The following is a 12,649-nucleotide window of genomic DNA, read 5'->3' as shown; positions in this document are numbered from 1 at the left end:
CCATTCAATTTTAGTGGTTTTGAGGTTGAACCATCATGTTCCTTACCATAGACTATAATATATAAGCTTCATGCTTATGAGTTCTGAACAGAGCAAGTTTCATTTCTTTTTTTAAATTAAAGGGGCACATCCAGTGAATAAACCAAAAGATTTCCTAATAAATATGTATCTTCTTGGGCCTGGTTTTACTTCTATATTAATAGAACATGTTCAGGCCTGAGCCTGAGCCTGAGCCCAGCCCTCGTACAAAGCCTGAAATTTGGCCTAGAAATTGGGTAAAAAGAATTTTTTTATTCAACAACAAAACCAATTGATTTATTTATATTAAACGATCTCAAAACTTAAAAATACCAAAAGATCTCATTATGACTTGAGAAAAGAGGATATATATATATATATATATGAGGAAAATTGAAAAAATCATGTGGGATTTTCTATGAGAGCTAGGGGAAAAAAGAAGGATCATTTGGTTAGATGGAAAAAGGTGAATAAATTGAAAGAAGAAAGGGGTTTGAAAACTGGTAATGAAATTTGAGCCCACATGCCTAAAATAAATCATGTCCAAACTTGACAAAGAACAATATGGCCCAGCATGAAGATGTATAATTGAGAGACGTTTGGCCAAACTATTGCTATTTTCGCCGTACAATCATTTTTTTTTTACCAAGCTGCTTGAATTTTGATATTTAATTTCTCTCCAAGAAGTCTAAAGTTATGGTTAGAAAACTTAAAAGGGCATCCAGCTTTCCACCCACATGGGGAATATAGGTTGTTAAGAAAAATCCTCAGGATTGATAATTGAATGTTCTTTCATTTAATTTTTTGATGGACCACTTTTGATTGTCATCACTCCACAATTGTGTAAGCATCTCACATGAACATGCTTCATCACAATATAAATCCCCTCTGTGATTTGGGTGTTTAAATAAAAAAAAAGGAAGAAAAAAAAAAGGCTAAGGCGTCAGTCACAGTGCCATTTTGGGCTTCTGGTCTCAAGAACACCATGAACAGACTGCCATCATTTAAGATTGGTTATTACTAGCTAAGCCCTCCATGTGCCTCATAGCTTCATTGATTTATTATTATTATCTTAATAGGAGTAATCCACTGATAAAAGGTGAAGCACAAGGGAAGAGTCCCACCATCTAATTTGAGATGAGAGGTGTTACAATAAATTTATATAAAAAGATTCCTCCCTCCAGAGCCATAACCTTGTAGATGCTTTTGCAGTTAGAAATAAATCATCAAACAACATCTTTACCGAATCAGAAAACTGCATTTGGCTTCTCTTTCTCCTAATCTTCAAACGTCAACTAACTGATTAAATGTCAACCAACTGCATTACCGAATCAGAAAACTGCATTTGGTTTCTCTTTCTCCCAATCTTCAAACGTCAACTAACTGATTAAATGTCAACCAACTGCAAATTGAAACGATTTTCTATAGTCTAATTTCATAAATTAAACATCAAATGCATAGTAGTCTTATCTGACTCTAAGCAGCTTATAGATCTCCTCAATAACAGAATGGAGCCCAACTTCTGCAAAGAGCAACTACACTGGGATTAATTTATAAGGCTAACGATTTCTTTTTTGCTTGTGAAAGCCAAGTAATTATATCCTACAACTCACAAACCCATACTCATGTACAGTGATAGTCTGGAATGAAGCTGCTCCTTTGCTTAAAAAAACACAATTTCATCAAAATTATATGGATCATAATCTTCCAGAAGTGGGAATGAACCCCCTTCTCTCCCTCACGGGAATACCACCCAATTCTCGAGACTAAAACTATAATCCTTCAGACTCCTAATTAAGAAAGACATCTACCAACTAACGCGTTATCCTTATTAAATACCAGAGACAGGGGTAGGAGACGGTGTTTGAATTTGAAGAAAAAGTCTCATCCATAATCTGAGTGAAGATTTTGCTGTCAAATGGTGCCTGAGTAAATTTTCCCTATTTGATTGAGCTAATCAATGATAAGTTGATAACCACATAAGCTGCAAGTTTCCACAAAGTTTAAATGACTTTGATGCATGTAAAACACAGCGGTTCCGCACTCCGCAAGATACAATTGAATTTGAATTCCACTTTGCGACTGTTGCCCAGCGGAGACGGTAGAAATGTATAGCAGCTTACAAGTTACAACTTCTCCGGTGTTTGTTTCACAGGGAACTTGAATTCTAGGAAGTTTCTGCTCAGAATTTAAAAAATGGTATTTGAATGAACCTTCGTTTAATGGATCTGCCTCAAAATCTTTACCATGACGCAACCTTTATTTTTCAAGTTTCTACAAAAAGTAGACAGAGAAATTAAAACGCCAACAAAACAAAAGAGGCATTAAGATTCAACTTGTCACCAACTCCAACTATTGATATTTTATATATGTCAATATGATGTTTTAGTATTGTTTCATGTCCCACATTAGTCTAGGAATTAAATAGGGTTCATGTCTTATTTTTTGTGCCATAGGCCCAATAAACTAGCCTAATTTAATTTGGACTAATTTTAAAAAACTTAAATAACTAAATTTTTGTTATTAAATACTATGGGGTCCAAATTCATTACTCCATTAGGCCCAAAAGCCCACAATTTAATCTTAGGGTACAGATCGGGCTGGGCCTTAGCCTAGGTTAAATCACTGATCACTGGTGCTAAACTAAGCCTTGGCCGGGCCCATGATCACCACTAGCATTATCTAGCTGCAAGTTTTAAGGTCTCGTAGGAAGCCAACTTGTTCTTATTCGTGAGGTGAAGGGTTTTCCCCGTTTTGCCTCCAATATGGATTGTGCAACATTCAAATTCAAGAGGAGATGTGAGAATGAGATGGCTCACCCAGTTGCAATTCACGGTTTTCAGGAATTTGCAAGTTTGAATTGGTAAAGGCATCCTCTTATTGTTTTAATCATTTCTATCAAATAATACCAAGGACCTATTTGGTTCGTGGGAATAGGGGTCTGAAATTGGAATCGGATAGAGCCAAACTGTTTGGTTGGGTGGAATCTGAATCCCATTCCAATTCCTGGTAGAATAGCATTCCCCAACTTGAGAAAATGACCATTCCCTCCCCCTCCCCCTCCCTTGAAAATGAAATTCCATGCCAGATGATTCCAATTCCTGTCTGAGCCAAATATTGAAATATATAAGGGAATACACCATTCCAATACCGATTCCATTTCCAACTGCAAACCAAACGGATCCAGCAAGTAAATCCATGCTCCTAATGGAGTTAAATATAATTTTGGTTAGGTTTGGATTGGGAAACTTGGGTTTTGACAGCAAGATATCCATTAACTTTTAAAGGTGGTCATAACCGCCACCGTAAGTCCAGAACGGTATCATAGACATACCGTTCCAACTTTGCCCCATTGCCGCGCCAGTAGAAGATTTTGATGAATACCGCCTTAAATGAGTTGGCAATGTATGAGGCTGCAGAGGGTCCTCTCCTCAGTCCTCACTGTTTGGTCATTAGAGGACTCAGAGCTAATATAGATAACTGATCAAATCCATCAAAATAATCTTCTCAACTGGGTATACGGTATGTCACAGGTTCCCTGGTCAAAGTTTTAAACTGTCTTAAATTACAAAGACTTCAGTGATGATTTTCAACACTGCACAGGAGATGGTGAATATAGGAAATTACAATCAATGAACTTACACAGTATTTTTGGGCCTCTGGGCCCAATTGCCCAAATAGATGCATATAGGAATGTCTTCCTTTTTGCCAAGAGAAGTTAAACAGGATAAGCACAAGGAGAACATGCATACCAATTCTCCAAGGTAAGAAATGGTTCCAGTTTAAGACATCCTTAACTATACAAAGGCTACTGAAATCTCAGCAATACTGAAGTCACCATAAGAAGACATCATTTAGAACTGCATGTCACCATGTAACAAATAAGTTGCCTCCATCAATAACCTCGTAACTGGGCATCCCGACTTGTCAGTGGAACATAACGGACAGAAGTTTCACTATGGATGCTAATGGAACCATCCAGATTCTTGTCTACTACCTCCAAATCCTGGAAAATGTTCCCAACAGGAATTACCATTCTGCCTCCAGGCTTTAGCTGGTCTATAAGTGGTTGGGGTATTTCTGTTGCTGCCGCTCCGACATGGATAGCATCATAGGGTGAAGACTCTGGCCAACCTAGCCTCCCATCTGTGACCATTCAATTGTTCACCATAAGATTCTTATTGACATATATCACAACAAAAGTTTTGTCTTATTAGCAGTTAGAATCATGAAAAGTCCCTTTTCATATTGGTTGCAGACAAATTGTAATGTTCTTAATGAACTCAATGATTTTGGTTTTCTGCAACATGTCATCTGCGCTGGACTTTCGGATAAGCCAATAAATGATGGCCACCACCATACTGCTTATTGTGTATTTCTTCATTTTATGTGCAGCCAGATATTCATGTTAGTAGGCACTGATGAGGAGAGTTTCCAAACATAGCCAGCACAGCAGCATCTACAATCAGCAACATTACCACCAAGGAACTTGTGGATGGAAAAGATTACCACCCAAAAGACGAAAAAGTCATGAAACAAACACAGAATGAAACAGGAGACCTCTCCTAAAATGTTTGGTAATGTTTAGTCTGTACCTCAAAACCAATCAAACTTTTCTGTACAATCAGATGACGATCATGATCATCTCAATAAGAGAAACAATCAACTTACATAGTGGGACATCACATAATGGACCTAAAGGCCTTCTCTTTATAATGTTTAGTGACAGCAGTCTATAACCATTCTTCTGTAGCAGGATCTCTAAAGATCCACTTATTCATATTGAACACAACACGATTTATAGAGACATAAGGTTTGCTGATCATACCTCCCACATGTATAGAGAGTGAACCCTCTTTCAACAATGAAGCTGCTGGGGTCTTTTGGATGTTCTCAATGGAAGATGCTCCCAACTCAGGAATGTGTTCTATACCAACTACACGACCTTGTGGTCCAACCATCAATGCAAAACATGCTGTCAAATAGCCCGTCCCTACATACAAATCACAGTCAGAAAAAACACAACAAAACAATAGTGTAGCTATCCTCATAAGGGTACCTGATGATAGATATGATGACCATGAATTATCAATATGCCCTACTAAGTATTACAAGCCGAAAGTGAATGCAGCACAGCAGATTGAGACAGGAATTAACTTAGAAAATAACACTTTGATGGGTCACAACTGATGATACACGATCTGGAAGCTCCTAGCTGGAAGATGACCTGGACCTTAGTCGTGTAGCGAAATGGACCAAGCTGCAGGACAGAGGATCAGAGAACCCGGGGTGGCTAGCCTAGCAAGGTTGCTCCGATGCTTAAGTCAGTACTGGGTTGTGCAAGCTAAAAGTTTGTATGCTAGTAAGCTAGTGAGCAAATAATCGCGCGTACCCTGTGTCATTGCGGTTGGTGCCTTTATATAGGCATTGTTTGGTGTAGGCTTCGCGCACCGCATCTGAGATTTCCGGGAGGTTGTGCCTTACCGGTCCAAAATCCTCGGAGGTAATTGCTATGCACGTTGATCATCCTCCAGAACATTCGGTACGTGGGCCAACTTTAGAGAAACCTGGGAGTGTCGGGGTATGCATGCCGAATTTGTCGGCGAGCACATCTCGCAGGTCACCACCTGGTCCTCAGTTAGGTTGGCAAGCCCTCGAGAGAGGTCGTGCCTCACTTCGAGGTCACTTCAGCCGGTGACGAGGTGCTGCAGGTCGGCCCTGGACGAGGTGCTACAAGCCAACCTAAGTTTTGGTCGATGTCGCCAAGTCAGCAATAAAGGCAGGTCGCCAGGTCGGGGCGAAGACAAACTACGATCTGGGACTCCAAATCATCGCTTAGGTGGCATCTGGGCGTCGTCCAACTGTTTCGGGATGCCATGTGTCATGAGGTTATTGGAGGGCCAAATCCTCCCTCATCAATTGCCCCCCACTCCCGAGCTGAGGGAAACTCGGCGAAGGGAGTAGATTGTTCCTTTGGCCCGGAATGACTGTTTGATGAGCTCGTAGTCGTTGGCTTCAATCCAATTTGCTCCTCAAGTCGGAAGAGTCCAAGTGTTTGCAGCCTTATGCAAGACCTCGCAGTCTTGATTATCGGGGCGCAAGAGCAAATTCATCCGCTCGAGGAGAGGTGGAACAGGTACCCCTTGGACATCTACCTTATTAGGGGTGTGACCATCAAGGGGTTCTGCAATCCGACTAAGTACTTCAAGAGCAAAGCTCATCATGCCGTCCTCAAGAAGGGGTTCTGTGTGACTGCTTTATCAGGTTTCTCCACCTAGGTAGACTTCGACGCAATGTCCCTCAAACTGGTTCTCAAAAGAGTAGCTAGTGAATTCGATGCGGAGCCTAAAACCGAGGTGGAGGTCTACTGTGAAGAGATCAGCCAAGTTTGTGTCTGTCATGGTCTAGTCTTTCCTTTGTTTCTCTTTCTTGTGCTGAATTAGTCTTCCTTCCTTTGTTTCTTTTTTTGTCCTTCTTTTTCTCTTTCTTCTTCTACACACCGATGAGGCTAAGGTGGAACAGTATGTACCCGACCTGTCTGCACACCGATGGGGCTAAACGCAAACTGCTTTTTTATTCCGTCCGTGCCGAAGAGGCGACTGGGTCTTATTCATGTTTAGCGTCGAGGTCACTATTTGTTCGACGTCGTGGCCCTTGGGCTTTGGGAGCGACTCATAGTCCACTCCCCATAATATTATTTAGCCGATGTGCGGCCTGACCTCTCCGCCTAAGCGGGTGGTCATTCTGTAGTAACTTCTCAAATGGTTGTTTCTATGTCATCCCGTGGGATTATCTTCCTGGGTGAGTGCTTGCGAGACCACAACGTACATGTTCTGGCCCCCCTTGTGAGGGCTGTTGATACATAAAGTTGTTGTCGGCATGAGTCGGCAATTTGGGGCCACGGCTTCACTGCATCAGCCTCATAGTGACGCCGGTCATCCACTCCTACAAGAAGTCACTGGAAGCTCGACCTGCGGGCGCAGCATTACTGACTTTAGGTCACCAGCTCGCACGGGAACCTTGGAAGGCTCGACCTGCAAGGGCGTCCATGCAGTCCGTTGGCCACCGGCTCCTGCGGGAGCCACGAAGAGCTTGACTTGTAGAGGCGACCTCGCGAAACGGGGCTGATGAGGCCTTGTCCTGCCTGATTGCTATTGAGGATGAGTTGAGGTTGTTTTGCTGCTATCTACATCAAGCTTCTCCCATGCTCAGATATGGAAATTCATGCTTCATCTCATAGAATTTCCACGCTTCAATCCCGACGGGAGCTGCAGATAGCTGTATCGTGGGGAGAGGGGCGTTCACATGCGGTAGCGGTATATTTATCTGGGGCATTGAGAATGCTGGGTTCGGCCTGAATTTGTCTGAGTGTCACTGGGGAGTTCTCAAGGTTCATCACAGATGCTCTTCACCCCAGTAATTGATATTCGTTCTGGATGTTGGTGCTGCTCAAAAATGCTTTTTTTAGTTCATAAAAAATGAAAATTTGAGAGCAAAAACTTAAATTTTTAAAAGGCAAGATGATGCGCGATCTGGAAGCTCCTAGCTGGAAGATGACCTGGACATTAGTCGTGTAGCGAGATGGACCAAGTTGCAGGACAGAGGATCAGAGAACCCGGGGTGGCTAGCCCAGCAAAGTCGCTCCGATGCTTAAGTCAGTACTGGGTTGTGTGAGCTAAAAGTGTATGCTAGTAAGCTAGTGAGCAAATAATCGCGCGTACCCTGTGTCATTGCGGTTGGTGCCTTTATATAGGCATTGTTTGGTGTAGGCTTCGCGTACCGCATCTGAGATTTCCGGGAGGTCGTGCCTTACCGGTCCAAAATCCTCAGAGGTAACTACTATGCACGTTGACCATCCTCCGGAACATTCGGTACGTGGGCCAACTTCAAAGAAACCTGGGAGTGTCAGGGTATGCATGCCGAATTTGTAGGCGAGCACATCTCGTAGATCACCGCCTGGTCCTCAGTTAGGCCGGCAAACCCTCGAGAGAGGTCGTGCCTCGCGTCGAGGTCACTTCGGCCAGTGACGATGTGCTACAGGTCAGCCCTGGATAAGGTGTTGCAAGCCGACCTAAGTTGTGGTCGAGGTCACCAGGTCAACGATAAAGGTAGGTCGCCAGGTCGGGGCGAAGACGAACTACGATCTAGGACTCCAAATCATCGCTTAGGTGGCATCTGGGTGTCATCCAGCTGTTTCGGGATGCCATGTGTGATGAGGTTATTGGAGGGCTAAATCCACCCTCATCAACAACTAAGAGCTTGGGATTCCATTTGTAGTAGACAAGGGGATAAGTGTCATCTTGGAAATGTACTACCAAATGCTAATCACTGCTGGTTTGGAATTCAGAAAATAGTCATATATATCTAGTTTTATTTTTGTTTTTAGTTTTTTTCATCAATTTTTGCTTCCTGGAAGAGACATGCATCTTATTTACTCATGATAATCACTTCCGAATATTCAATATAGAATTTCTACTAACTGGTTCAAACATTAATGATTAATCTTTGTATGCATGGAATAACATGGAAAAGTTGCATCTTAAGGTAGTTTCATAAAACTATAAAAATTATATTTCCAAATAAATTAAATAGAGGACAAGAAATGCACAAAAAGAAATGCTAATGAGCAAGCAAGGCCAAAGGTTAATTGCTTGAATAAAATAAAGTAGAAGGCCCTTTTTCAATAAACTGAATACTTTGGTGATTAAGAATGAGATCTGGATAGACAATTACACAATTCAATTTCATAGAAATAGCATTTCTTTCCCCAAAGGACATTTAAACTAACAACCTCTATCCATTTAACTATTGTCAGAAATTTTCTAGGCAAATCAACTAATCAAATTGCAACTTTTTAATGCTTCCAACACTGCAAGTTATCCCTTAATCACACAAATTCTAGAAGACAACCAAGTTCAATTCCCATAACCAAAGGTATAAAGAAAGGATTGTGGGTGGGTGGGTGGGGGGCTCTTAATACTATTGCAATAGGAAGCTAACAGGGATTCTGGGACAAATTTATTAAAATCCAAATGGGACCTCAAAATCAGTAAAAGTAAACATGATTTTAATGTTCCCTCTTTTTCCTTCCACAAAATTTCTTATTCGTAAACATTTGAGAAATAATACATAGATCAATGTCTTTCTACATGACGGAAAACTTTACTTTGAAGGAATCCATACTCAATGTTTTGGTACCATCCCAAAGCTTGTCCTATAATGGTTTTTGAAAGGTGTAAACAAACGTATTAACTTTTACTACTTGATATCTTATAATGATCAGTCTACAATGATTCAGACAAAGTAAATAGAAGCAACTTGTACCTCTTTTTCCTTCCACAAAATTTCTTATTCGTAAACATTTGAGAAATAATACATAGATCAACGTCTTTCTACATGACTGAAAACTTTACTTTGAAGGAATCCATACTCAATGTTTTGGTACCATCCCAAAGCTTGTCCTATAATGGTTTTTGAAAGGTGTAAACAAACGTATTAATTTTTACTACTTGATATCTTATAATGATCAGTCTACAATGATTCAGACAAAGTAAATAGAAGCAACTTGTACCTACTTCTCCGTGAGGCAGATCAAAATGGAAACTTGATACACCAAATCTTGCATAACAAGGTAGGAAGTAAGACATGAAGAAAGAAGAATACCTGAACCAACATCTAATACATGCATGCCCGGCTGCAAATTCTCCTTCAAGAGTTCAAGGCATGTAGCATGCATATGGGGAGCAGATATAGTGGCGTTGTAACCGATCTGCATGGGGCTGTCGACATAAGGAGGGTTCCCATCAGGTACAAATGATCCCCTATCAATTTTCTCCATCACTTCGGCTACCTTGGTTGATCTAATTACTCCATAGTGCTGCAACTGCTCTACCAATGCTTTGTTCTGTTCGGTCCCGCCACTGGTCCACAATCGCTGTCAAGTTATCATAGAATGACTTCATTAAATGCGAGGCTTAACAAGGCAATAAATAACTAAAAAGCACATGTGCACAAATGAAAAGATTAGCCTACAGAGAGAGTTTGATGCAAGTAAGAAGTACACTAAGGAAGGAAAAGATAGAAGGCAGGCAAAGAAGGTTTCCACTGGGTGAGTGATGGGCAACAATGAAATCGATGCAAGTAGCACCAAAACTAATGAGATATGTTCATTTCGTTCTATAAGCATGAGTAAACTTCAACGGGGACAGGGGTGTGCCATCTTCCGACTGAAACAGCTTCCTTTGGAAAGAACCACAGCAAGACTGGAAGCAGGATGAAGAAGAACCAGTACCTCGGCACATATCGCTCCCTCTTTCCCTCCTCGTTCGAGGCCATAATCACTTTCACTTATAGAGCTCACCAAAATGAAATGAAAAACAAATAGCAGAATCGGTCTTGTAAAAAAGTGGGAGGTTTCCTGAAAATTACGCATTAGCTGCTTTAATCAAGCATACTTTCTCTACTAATCTTCGCACAAAAATCAGTAACAAACATGCGACGAGTTCTCAGCCATTGAAGGTCAAGCTCATCTTTCTCTAAAAAATAAAAAAAAGAAAAAAATCAAAGAAAAAAGATAAATTGGAATAACAAATCCAATACACTTCTTTAAGCCTCCATTCATAAATCTTGTAAATCGAAACAAACAAACAAAAAAAAAATACAATGCAGGTTCAATCAACATACCTCAGAATCAAATTGGATGAAAAACAAAAAGAAATGATTAGGAGAGAAATGAGCAACATATATACCTCCATTATGAAGAAAAGAGAATCGTCCGTGAAGAGCAAGAGCCTAGGGTTCGGTTGACAGAAGGGGAGGGAGTTTTCGTGTAAGCAGGGAGAGCGCCGACAAGGAGAGAGTAACGAAGGTGAAGGCTACTGATTAGGCGACTATTTTCGCAAAAGCAGAGGGAGGCGCAGAGTAGCGGCAACCATACGCTACAGAGAAGAGAAAAACGGCATGATACCTGAAAAAACTAATGACCAATCAAGTGATCAACCGGTATCATATGTGGCAACCGATCAAACTGGTATTCATCAAAATTCAAATTCAGGGATTCTGAAAGATTCAAAGTTCTTCCGAACCGATGTCATAATCATGCCCTTACGAGTTATCGCGTCCTAGAAATTGTCTTTTCGCAGATTCTCCTTTTCTTTTCTTCTTCCGGCTGTCAGTCGACTCAGTCCGGCTTCATCAGCCCGTCGACTAGCATCGTAGCACGGTTTAACTTTAAACCGAACACATACATACCGGAGAGTATGCCGCTATTTCGCCCATTTTACACATCACACGTGCTGAAACGAGAACGATGCTTGTCCTGGCCTCACGTCAAGACGCCCACGGATCATCTCAATATTTTTCTCTTGCCATTCCCCCCTCTTACGGATACAAGTGATATTGGATTCAGTCCTAGAATATTAATGTTTTTATTCATTAGAGATATTTTTAATGCATTTATGCACAGTTACAAATAGCTATGAATATCAATATGGTGTGAGTATAATTTTGTGAACACCGAATCCGATTTTCTTACAAGTTACAAGTGTCACTCCATTATTTGATTTAGGATGATATAACAAATAAATGAACAATGCTATCAGATTCTCTCTCAAGATTTTGAGTCTGGTCTGAGCTGTCAATTGGTCGGTTCTACGCTGATCAAATCAATTATATCTGTTCTCATTCTGTAATTTTGGCCCGATTAATAATTGCGCCGGTTCTGCTTCTTACTTTTATTTTATATTTTTTGTAAAAGTACATAAATAATATATAAAATATTTTTTGTTAAAAACATTTGATTTATTGGAAATTTGACATATAGATAATTTACTAATTTACTGTTATTTTTATTAAGGTTGTATTACTAAAAATGAAGTTTTAAGTTGTTATAACATAGATAATTATAGAAATTAGTTTCGATTAATAATCGCCTATCGGGATACAATAGATATTGGTTCAATCCAATCCAATCTAATATAAATCCATTATGGATGAATTAGATCCAATCCAATAAGTACTTTGGACCATTAAATCTGAACTGGTCCAATCCAATCCAAGCAACTACAGTTCAGTTCAGTTCAGTTCAGACAGAGATTCATCCTGCTTTGATACCTATATTTAGCTTCTTCTTTTTTTTTCCCTATAGTCCCGTATTTCGCTAATTTGGATCATCATCGAACTTACATATTTTAGGATGGATCCTCTATAAATTAGTTGATGAAAATATAGATTAAACTTGGACCAATTGTGGATCCTCCATTACACAGTTACACGCTCAATTTAAATGGATCGATGATGGGCCTAAGCTAGTAGATCCAACGAGGATATTGTGAGAGGTTTTCCTATTTGGATTTGGATTCAGATCCAATTATATCTGAACCTTTTACCTCTTGGGTAACCTAGTCATTACTTCAAGGTCAAGCCAAGAGATCCTTTCCCTTTCCATTTGATGTGGGCAGATATGGTTTTTTAGACATGCCGGCAATCTCAAAATCATCGCATGACACCCTGACGGAGACCTACTTGGAACTATATCGGATGCGTCTCGTAGGCCTTGAGGGTGCTTCGTCACCACCTCACCATGGCCGACCTATAGATACCTCATCAAGATCGAGACAGTCACCTTAGGACC

The 12,649-nt window shown here is 40.5% G+C and overlaps 1 protein-coding gene across 5 annotated transcripts; it reads right to left on the bottom strand.

Moving 5' to 3' along the window:
* Positions 1–3,625: 3,625 nt before the first annotated feature.
* LOC104593032 (protein-L-isoaspartate O-methyltransferase-like) lies at positions 3,626–11,423 on the bottom strand. Of its 5 annotated transcripts, none has more exons than XM_088901438.1 (6): positions 11,120–11,406; positions 10,767–10,984; positions 10,310–10,435; positions 9,682–9,952; positions 4,847–5,011; positions 3,626–4,164 (listed from the first exon to the last, which is right to left on the bottom strand). In XM_088901438.1, the coding sequence occupies exons 2-6, from the start codon at positions 10,770–10,772 to the stop codon at positions 3,914–3,916; spliced, it is 819 nt and encodes a 272-aa protein (XP_088757564.1). In that variant the 5' UTR covers positions 10,773–10,984; positions 11,120–11,406; the 3' UTR covers positions 3,626–3,913. The 5 variants fall into 5 exon arrangements, with proteins under 5 accessions (XP_088757564.1, XP_010250971.1, XP_010250970.1 ...); XM_010252669.3 differs by having other exon boundaries at positions 10,767–10,993; positions 11,126–11,406; XM_010252668.3 differs by having other exon boundaries at positions 11,126–11,406.
* Between the last annotated feature and the right edge of the window lie 1,226 nt (positions 11,424–12,649).

Source organism: Nelumbo nucifera, chromosome 3 (assembly GCF_055504915.1).
Source record: "Nelumbo nucifera cultivar China Antique chromosome 3, China Antique-T2T, whole genome shotgun sequence".
In the NCBI taxonomy this organism is placed as follows: domain Eukaryota; kingdom Viridiplantae; phylum Streptophyta; class Magnoliopsida; order Proteales; family Nelumbonaceae; genus Nelumbo; species Nelumbo nucifera.
This window is presented reverse-complemented; position numbering and strand designations above follow the sequence as displayed.

What these genes read in the sequence shown, in the direction of transcription:
- LOC104593032 (XM_088901437.1), bottom strand. An exon ending in AGGGAGCGATATGTGCCGAG is followed by an intron (nt 9,953 to 10,309) that starts GTACTGGTTCTT and finishes ATAACTTGACAG; the next exon opens with CGATTGTGGACCAGTGGCGG. An exon ending in TGTATTAGATGTTGGTTCAG is followed by an intron (nt 5,012 to 9,681) that starts GTATTCTTCTTT and finishes ATTTGTATGTAG; the next exon opens with GGACGGGCTATTTGACAGCA.